Source organism: Rattus norvegicus, chromosome 1 (assembly GCF_036323735.1).
Source record: "Rattus norvegicus strain BN/NHsdMcwi chromosome 1, GRCr8, whole genome shotgun sequence".
NCBI lineage: Eukaryota > Metazoa > Chordata > Mammalia > Rodentia > Muridae > Rattus > Rattus norvegicus.
In genome coordinates, this window is record NC_086019.1 from 167,289,970 (window position 1) to 167,300,855 (window position 10,886).

The 10,886-nt window shown below is 35.7% G+C and overlaps 1 protein-coding gene across 1 annotated transcript; it reads right to left on the minus strand.

The window, feature by feature from the left end:
* Positions 1-347: 347 nt before the first annotated feature.
* On the minus strand, positions 348-1,295 carry Or51ag1 (olfactory receptor family 51 subfamily AG member 1). The gene has a single exon (NM_001000146.1). The coding sequence runs from the start codon at positions 1,293-1,295 to the stop codon at positions 348-350; it is 948 nt and encodes a 315-aa protein (NP_001000146.1).
* Between the last annotated feature and the right edge of the window lie 9,591 nt (positions 1,296-10,886).

Here is a 10,886-nt window from a genome sequence, read left to right on the forward strand (position 1 = left end):
TTACAGTGTTTATCAGAAACAGACATTAGATGTACCAAGCACCCATTCTTATACTCTGCACTTTTACATGACAAGTGTAGAAACAACACTCTTGAGATGCAAACACTTCTCCCGTGATAATGCTTTCAAAGACAAAACTGACTTTTGAATTTTAAGAATTATGATTTTCCTATGGATCAGTTATGGGTTTGAAGGACCGAGGAATCCACACTGTATTCTTGTTGATGTGTCTAAATAGTGTGTAGACTGGTGGGTGATCTAGTGAGGATAACACTCTGCTACCTTCTGTTGGGATGTCCTCAATCAGACAGTCTTTACCTAGGACTGAGGAATTGTCCAATGATGTTTCAATGTTTCTTGGGATGGAGCATCTTTAGAATGCGAACCCGAATCTCTTTGGTTTTGACACTGTAGACGATTGGATTGAGCATTGGGGGCATAAGAAAATGAAGATAAGATAGAAGCATGTACACCTGAGCTGGTAGTTTCTTTCTTCCGAAGCGGTGAATCATAGACAGACTCACCAGTGGGGTATAAAATAGAAGAACAGCACAAATGTGGGAGATGCAGGTGTTAAAGGCTTTTAATCTTTCAGCGTTAGAAGCAATGCTCAGGACTGTCTTCAAAATCAGCACATAGGAGAGGAGAATTAGCACAGCATCCATCCCCAATGTAGAGAGCATGACAAAGAGCCCAAAGCCACTATTGACGACTGTACTGGAACAGGACAGCCTTAGGACATCGGGATGAACACAGTACGAATGAGACAGAGCACTGACAGGCTGGAATGCCAGCCTTCCTAAGAGCACAGGCAAAGGCAGATGAAGAGCAGCACTGCGGACCACCACGGCCAGTCCAATGGCCCCGATACGTCTTGTTGTGAGGATGGTAGCATAGCGCAAAGGCTCTCTGATGGCCACACAGCGGTCAAAAGCCATGGCCAAGAGAATGGCTGACTCAATGACCGAAAATGTATGGATAAAGAAGAGTTGCATAAAACAGGCTGCAGCTCCTATCAGTCTCTGGCCCAGGAGAAAAACAGCTACCATTGAAGGCAGTGTAGAAGCTGAGAGGCCCAGGTCAGCCATTGACAGCATGGAAAGAAAGAGGTACATAGGTGTGTGAAGGCTGGGCACAGACTTGACAATATGCATTATTATTATGTTCCCCAACACAGAAAGAATGTAAATTAAGCAGATGGGAATTGCTGTCCAGCAATGAGAAGTTTCCAGTCCTGGAAGATCCATCAATATAAAAAAGAAGCTGCTGGCATTACTATGTTTAGAAACAGCCATAACACTGGAAAGGGATTTCCTCAGAAAACTGTAATAAAGTTAAAACAAAACCTGTTCGTCATAGCACTCTTCTTGCGTGATACCTCATGTGCATTGCCTCACTGGCCACAAAATAGTGATGCTCAGTGTTTACCCACACTACTAAACCACACCCTCTCAGCAGTTTCTACTCTCAAACAATGCAGACTCACTTCTTACCAATAGCTTTACGTAAAACAACACACTTGGGTGATTAACACGAACATAGCTCCCTTTTCACCTTGAAGGTTCTTCAATGTTTGAAACTTGAGATCAAGTCTATGTTCAGAACATAAAGCTCAAATACATGGGATATATTATTTCTAATAGCAGAATACAAGTACATTTCTAATGGAAGCAAGGCATGGGTAATTTATTGAATGAGTGTGTAGGAATTTAGAGGATAAATTATATTGAACTATGTTGTCAGATATAACTTTTGTACTGAACTGGTCAAGGCATAACAAACCAAAGATAAGGTCAAAAATATATTACAAAAGGTGTGTGTTTACGTGCTCATCCATGTTATCTGAATAGTTTTCTCAGTATTTATGCCTGATATTCACTGAAATTTGAGGTAGTTGGTGTACATATATGAAACATAGATAAACTAGACAATATTCATATTTGAAAAAATATTTTGGTAGAATCAAAAATCAAAGCTCCTTGTCTATAGGAAATATTGGTAATAACATCAGGTAATATATAGCTTCTACCATTGAAGAGCTATTGACTTACTGGTCAATATAGAACATACGTTTAAGCTAGATCTAGAGAATACTGACTTTAGACAGATTAAATGTATCGAGTAGCAATATCAATTATCATTGTTTTCTCCAGTTTACCTGACTCAAAATAATGTCTACTTGAAAACACTATGTAATGTCTACTGTAAAAACACTAACAAAAATAAGCATAAACCAAATCCTGAGGATGGGGAGTTTTAGAGAAATCTTACAAACATCAAAATTGTACATTAAATGGCATTTTCTCTTCTGAACATCTTAAACAGTTTTCCTTAAAAATAGAAACTTTAAATGTACATGAGAAGTACATTAGGCAACATCTTGGACTGTTATGATATTCTAATTCTTGCTTATCAATACATCTAAGTGGTGTGTCACATAGCAGAAAAAAAGCATCTATAATCATTAGTCCACATGTTAACTATTGACTCGGGGAATCCTGGAGTTACATTTCTATGAAGGTTAGACAAGGGTGTCTCATGTTGAAATGACATGTAAAACTGAGCAAGAAACATGTTTGGTAACAAATGTAGGACAGATGAGGGAGCAAAATAACAGTTGCTCATAAACGTCTTCCATGCTGTAGCTGACCTATTTGAATGCAAAAATGAATTAATAAAAAGGTTGGGGTTGGGGATTTAGCTCAGTGGTAGAGTGCTTGCCTAGCAAGCGCAAGGCCCTGAGTTCGGTCCCCAGCTCTGAAAAAAAAAATAAATAAAAAGGTGAACTTGATTGTGCGACTACACTTTTGGAAAGGCTAAGAGGAGTTAACTACAAAAAACATCTAAAATGCACTGAGAAAACTCTGAATATTGACTGTAGAAAAAGAAATGGAAACAAGGAACATGTTTTTCTTGATCTGCTTCTGACAATGTTTGTGCATCACCAGAATGCTTCCAAGAATATAGGAAATTGTACCCTCTTTCCTCTGAAATTGTTTGCCAATATGCTGAAAATTTCACAATTTGGGAAACTTGGCATTGCACCCATTGAAATTGAAGCACTTACAATTTAGTAGCCCTGAGTAGACTTTAACATCCAATTGGATTTACTTGGCTAATAATTTCTTGAAACGTTATCAAAGTGGCAAACATGACTTGTTGGAAAGCCCCGTAGGTGGAACAATTCACTGACATGCTGATGAGACTCCCTGACAAAATTCTTGCTTGAGGAGAGAGGTGCCTAGAAATTGGATACAATTTTCTTCAACTTTTTCTGGTGTTTTTTACTTGCCTTAATTTTGCTTTTTTAATAAATGTTATAGGAGAGAGAAATGGACTGGAAAATAATACTTGGATTAAAAACAAAATTTTATTAATGAAAGTATTAAGCAGGATGTTCTTACCTTGTCATCAAAAGTTGGGACAGGTCAAGACTGTTCATGTAGACTCCCACAAATAGACTGAAACATTTCTTATTTAACCCAAACTGATAATATCAGTCTGAGTATATTTCTTTCTGAGAAAGAAATTGAAGGAGATTTTAGGAAATTGAGAATTAGGGAAACAGGGTACAACTTCACATTCTATTGAAATTGGGTCGATAAAAAAGGGACAGGAGGCTTTCAGAAAAAACCCTCCAATAGTTCAAATAAAGTTTGGCCCTGAGTGCAAGTTTGGGGGATGTCTCTGGTATCCTCCAATAGAAAAAAAAACCCTCATTGCCATCATTTGAAATCTTAGAGCATCCTACAGGAAAATATCAATATAAGGATAGTGACTTTGTAGAGACTAGGATTAGGTGTAAAATAAAGGGACATGGCTTTTATCAATTTCTAGCTTCATGAAAAGACTGGGTAGATAGGGTTTCCCATGAGTCTCTAAATAACTGCAGAAAAACTATCTCCAGTAAAACAAAATGTCCAAAGGAGATTTGGAGGTCCTGAAACACACTCCTCACACACAATGGTGTAATGAGTTAAAAGCATATCAAGAGACAAATACGAGAATTAGAAATAAGAAATAAAAAGGCTTAAAACTTGGTCATCACTCAACTTGGTAAATTTTTGCTTTGCTTGTTAAAATTTAATATAAAAGATTTACTTCTCAAACTTCAAACTATCTGACACCTATAACCATAACTCTCTGACTCCAAGATTAAAGCTTCTCCTCCCCCACTTATCTAAACTTGGTCTAAGCTGTGACATGTTATGTGATCTTTGGACTTTAGACTATAACTTCTAAAAATGTTTTATTTTATTTTCCTTATAATAATTATGTTTTAGAAACTCTTTGGAATGTAAATGTTGTAATCACTGCTGTGAGGCATGTAAATATATCTTGTAGCTCTGAGAAAGCAGCTGCCATCTGTGATCTGTCTCTCAAGTACAGAGACCATACATTCTCAGAGGCTCAGAAAAGCTGCAAACTGCTGTCCAGAGCAATCCTCTTTGCATTGCCTGCTAAATCCACTCTGCTCAGGCCCTGTCCTCTGCTGGAGCTGGTTCCCAGCACATGGTTCCATAAAACAGCTCTACAGATGTATCACAGTGGTGAAAACCCCCATAGGTGGACTCCTAAGTCTACATGAAAATCTTATGTTTTATCTTTGTCAGTCTAGCATATATTTCTAAGTTATATGAGAATTGGAAGGCATATTTCTTGTTTTACTTCCTATCCCCATTCTTCGTATCTTTTTCTATAAGATCAATTTCTTTGCAATTCCAGTATGCTACATATAGTAGTACAACTTGATTTCTATTTGATCTTAAACTCTAAAGGAAACAGTTGAATGATTGACAGATGTGAAAATAGGAGTCAGAGATTGTTATCTAAAGTACTATCATATATATCATATACATCAATCAGTAGAACTGAGTACCTTCAACAAGTGTTCTTTCTGCCTCAGAGATCCTTGTAAAGAGTTAATATGTCATGGAATAGCTTCTGCCTTACATCCTAAATATTACAGGACATGATTTGACCTAACCTAGATTTGAGTGTTTTCATCACTCACCAGACTCCAGGGCAGAGCCACAGCTTTGTAGAGCCTCATGAGGCTCCCTGCCTTAAGTGCAATGCCAATGGAGCAGGCTTATAAAGCTCTGATTCAGGCTCTCTCATGAGGCCCACAGCTATCTCCCATGGTACAGGTTGTGAGTGTATTAACAGCTAATGAGTCTTTGTAAACTTTCCAGAGTAACTCTAGTAACTTGCAACTGGTTGTAGTTGAGCTTTATTTCTTATATTCTCAGTGTAAAACCATGTTAGCCCTAAAAAAATAATTCTATAGCCTATGTTCATTCTAACAATAACTTGCTTAATATTAGGAACTGCAGACAGACAAATCACCTGCATTCTCCAAAGCATTTTCTTTATTCTGTTCAAGAAAAAATTCTTAAGTTATAGGAATTTTGGAGCTAGAATAGGATTTCTTTAGCACGATGTTGATGCTTAATGATTTTAGTAAATGATGTCTAGTATAAGTTTACCCCATAAAGAACATTAAGCCAGTTTTTTATTGATCTCACTTTTTTTCCTTTTACATTTTAAAAATGCGCTCTCATTTTCTGTGGAAATATTTTAAGGCTTAAGGTAGATTCAAGCTGATTCAAGAGGCACATATTGAATGAGCCTGGAGTGTTTTTGTTAAGTTGAGAAAAGGAAAAGTGAAAAATATTATAAAGGTAAAGAGCTACTATCAGTTGAAACAGAAACATCAGAAACAAGCCACAAGTGATATGAGATTATGTACAATAATTCATTGGTTCTTCAGAGTCATACGATGCAATATGATATATACTCATGGATAAGATTTAATACACAGCAAAGGATATGGTACACTTGTCAGAAGCAAAAATAAATAGGCAAAATTTAACCAAGTTTCTGTCTTCCATTTTTTCTCTCTTCCATTAGTTGCCAGTGCCATGAACCTCAGAGAAACATTAAAGATAGTTCTGTCTATAGAGTGTGCTTGCAGTTCGGAGCCAAACTCCTTATGGAAACTAGCCACAAAGGTACACCATCTGTTACATGATCAACATTACAGTCCCCATACTGGACAGGAGAAGTACGTAGATATTTAATTGTTCCTTACCGTGTAGCACTGATGTGGCTCATTCTGAGATGTTGCCCTGGTACAGATGATTGAATCACTACTTGGTAAATATCTTGATATTACTCAGATATAGCCTTGGAGTTTTGTCAAAGGCTGTATTGATAAGCAACAACTTGTAAAATAGGTCCATTGCTGTAACACGGTTCCTAGAATATTTCATGTCATTTTAAAGATAATTTTATAACACATTAGAAATAATTTTAAATTTTTTTATGTCTAAAATATGAATAATTTTTGGCTTTGGAATATTTTGACTATAGTGGTGGAAATATATTAATTACATTCTAAGTAAGAAGTCAGATAATCAATAAACATTATAACCTTATGTGAAGCTATATTTGGATATTTAGCTTGAAATTTATAATTCACGGAGATGAAAAATACTCCGAACTATTAACTTTAAAGTTTTTGATCCTAATACAAACACACACACACACACACACACACACACACACACACACACAAACAAACATACACACACAAAGGTAGACTATATATAGGTGTTTATTATTTAATCATATTTTCTGTGCTAATAGGCATGCTAATATGGGAAGAAGAAATCCTGCAAGCAAAGAACTACATGCAACTAATAAATTGAATCCCAAGAAGAGTGAAAATGGCCTTCATGGGAGAAGATGTACCTAGCCCTGAAGAGACTTCGTATGCCAGGGTGTGGTGATACCCAGGGCTCTCCTCCCCCTCTCAGAGGAGAACAGGAAGGGGGTGGAGGGGGGGACTCTGGGAGAGAGGACTGGGAGAGAACAGCAATTGACATATAATGTGAATAAATAAATTAACTAGTGACAAAAATAGTATTAACTAAAACCTCTCCAATTGGTCATCTAATATCAAGTGGTCAACCTTCAACAAACAATACTAGATGAACTAAGCACATTGTATTTATATATTTAGGCTATACAAGTAAGTATGTCTGCATACATGTGTGGTATGTGTGTGGGGGTGGGGGGTATATATGTGTGTATGGTTATGTGTGCAAAACTACATCAACTAAAGAAAAAGAGGCCATGACTTTGAGAGAGAATTCTTGAGTTATAGTAGCGAACTTGGAGGGAGGAACAGTAAGATAAAAATGATATAATTGTGTTTTAATTAAAAATAAAATTCTTGTAATTTTGTCAATTGTGTGTGAGTGTGTGTGAAAGCAATTCTATTAGAGTATAATATTGGCAAAACCCCATATGATCTCTAAAAGACTAATTTAAAGCTGAATCAATTTTGATCTTTTCTTCTAGGTGATATAATTATCCTTTTTATGGTTAATAGGAATATGCAGTGTGTAAATGACTTCTGAACCATTAGGGAGGAAAATAGAATGAATTACATGTGTCTAGGGGATAGTTACAAATATTTAAGGCACATCTGGGGATTGTAGAGAAGTACTGATACAGCCAGTGATGTATTATCAGCATTGGAAAGCAAACTGACTAGACGATTACTTTGTTGTCATTTCACTATGGGTATTCTAGTGTCCTTAAGAAGCACAGAAATAAAAAAAATATTTGAACTGATTCCAATGTCTCTTATATAATATAAAGTCATAAATCTCTGGCATGAATAGTCAAGAGTCCTTTGTGAAAAAGTTTGTGCTTATAAGTACATGTGAAAAATGAAATAATGCTGCTCATTAGAGACTTATAGAATATTGGAGGGGCTATGCATTTCACACCTCAGACTTGTACTATAAAAGAATATGTCACTTATGAATAGTAAGGATATTGAAACGTAAAATATTAAAAACTGTTAATTTATATCTTACAGTTTGAAGGATGTAATTCATGTTGGTAATATTTTCCCATCTCTTTTAAATACTCCCCTCTTTTACCACACCTCTTTTCACAGCAAGTCCCCCTCTTACTTCCTTCTATTTATTTTGTATACTCATTAGTGGACCATTGAGTTTAATCAGGGTTGTGGGAAACAGTACATATTGGGGAGGAGGGTAATTACTCAAGAGAGGAGAAATTAACAGTAGCTACACTCCTGAGAATATGACTTCCCTTAGTTCAACAATCATTGACTGTAAATACATGTAACACACACACACACAATTGTGTGTGTGTGTATGTGTGTGTGTGTGTGTGTGTGTGTGTGTGTGTATAGTCATGGAGAGTTGGTATTTTGTTAGCCAATAGCATCCAAAATTTTACAAGATTAATGCAATCTTGTACAATACATGCACATCATGACTTCTGCTGTGTTCATAGGTGTTACAGACGTCATTTCAAGAAGACAGCTTTTGACAGAAGTTCTTCTTTTCTTCTGTCTCTTATATTCATTGTAAGAGGTTAATAGAAACATCTCATTTATAGTACTGCACTCAATAGTCACATACATACTCTTAGCAGTTTTTGACAATGTATAGTCATGGTTTTATAATTGTATTCAATGTCAGTTTTTAGATACATGTTTACTTAATAATTTTTTGTTGTTAACCTGTTTGAAAAACAGCAAAAAGCCATTATAAATATAACTTGATGGTACAAGCTTCATAACATCAGCACTAAAAAGTAAATGGCTGAGGATGGAGAATGTAATTTTAAAGTCAGAACAGAGTGAATAATCAAGTTTTTTCTCAACCAAAAAATAAATAAAATTAAAAAAGAGAAAGGAAGGAAAAATGAACATAAATAAAGCAGCAATGGAAAGAAGGCAGGTGGAAGGGGAAAAAGCTACTATGAAGGAAATTAACTTGTTGAACTTGTAGCTTATCCCTAATTCTTCAAAACATTAAGGACAAAATAAATATCACCACTCTATGGAAACATACACAAGTGATGCAAAAATTAATTTTCTTCTGTCACGTAATGAACCAATGTCTTTATTGGCCAAAATATACAGAAACAGTGAGAACAATATATTGCTTCAAATTTTCAACAGGAATCATGTGACAGAAATGGTTTCATAGTTCTCCTACTCTATCACTTAATTAAAGACTAGTGAGTGAATAGAGCTCATGGCATGCAAGGAAGCACCCTCATTTGTAAATTAAGCCCATAAAAAAATCTAGAACATCATATTCATTCGTACTCTCAGAGCAGATATTGTACACAATTTTATGCTATCCAACTTCAAAATAATTCATTTGTGCATGATGATACTAGGAAGAAGTGGACAGAGTAGCTGTTGCTGCTGCTGCTAATGGGAAATACCCCTAAGCATTGGGGTGCCGGTGACTAAGGTAACCAGAAAATTGCCGAACATGATATTGATGCCAAAAGTAACACCACATAAGAGATTATCTTGACTTTTTTTTACTGTAACACATATTGGAATATAATCCTATTTCTTTGTTTTAATAAAAAAAGAATGTGTTGACTATTTTCTCTGGATGAAGCTTGATTGATACATAGCATCAGAGGACTGCCATGTCTGTACTCAGTCAGGGAAGATGCACCTAACCCTCAAGAGACTACAGGCCCCAGGGGTTGGGGAGGTCTGGTAGGGTGTGGGGGTGGTGGGTTGGGGACATCCTCATGGAGGCGTGGAGACAGGGATGGGGAGAGGAGTTCTGGGATTTGGAACAGTCAGAGGGTGGACTGGGAGGTGGATAAAATCTGGACTGTAAAAAGATTAAATAAAATTTTTTAAAAAATGTTAGATTTTTCACAAAAAAAAAGAAAAAAAAGGACCATTGGATGTATGTTAAACAGAAAGTCTATAACAGATGTGGGTAAAATTAAAGGGAGGAAAATTAAATTGAGTACAGAAAATATAAAAATCAAAGCATGAAAATGTTATGGTAGATGTATACAAAGTCACACACACACAATCACACACACACACACACATCCTTGGATAAGACTCACATAGTCAAATATTTGACTTTATTGACACAACACATATTTTTCCATCCTCTGCATTTGCCCCAGTATAACCCAGATTCTATACCATTTTCTGAAATGTGTTGGTTATGAGTGAAGTTATGGGAATTCATTATCTGAATTTTGTTGTCTTTACCTCCTTCTCACATTACTACTTCAATCTATGCTGCTGTATGAGATTGTACAACTTACTTGGTTTAAGGAACAAAGACAACACAATGAAGACAAGACAATCATATTTAAATGTCCTATATATCTATTAGATAAATAGACAGCTGTATTCAAGTGAAGAGAAAATGGTATGAAAAATGATGCATGGTTTATCCTCTAGAAGACAAAAGAGAAATTGAATATCCTGTTCATGACACAAACTTAAAACAATATATGTTGGAGAAATAGCTCAGAAGTTAAGGTTATGTATTGCTTTTGTATAAGACCCAAGTTCTGTTCCCAGTACCTGGTCTGGCTAGTACCAGTAGCCAGGACTTTCCATGGCTTGGCTAACAACCATTAGTAATTTCACCTCTAAGGAATCCTGGATCGGCACCACTTGTGGCTTTTATGAGCACCAACACACTGGTGCATGTACATATACACACATACACTGAATTTAGTAAAATTTGAAAACTGTTTTAAAAGTTATGCACATAATAATGAGCATTATTTCATGAACAAACTTTGTGATGAATTTACATGGTGCCTTTAAACAACACCTGAATGGTCATATTTAAGCAATAAGATGAAAAATAGAGCATGAAAAGAAAAGAAAATTTTATGAAATTTGAGAGAATTTTGTGGCTTTGAAGAAATTATATGACTTTATAGTTCTTGGTTTTCATATCTGTACAAAGCTCAATTTAAAAAAAACTAATATTTTAAAGGAAAGGTTGCTTTTGATCATGTTTAATATTACATAAAATTTTCATAAT

What these genes read in the sequence shown, in the direction of transcription:
- Or51ag1 (NM_001000146.1), bottom strand. Translation starts at nt 1,295, where the DNA reads ATGGCTGTTTCTAAACATAGTAATGCCAGCAGCTTCTTTTTTATATTG.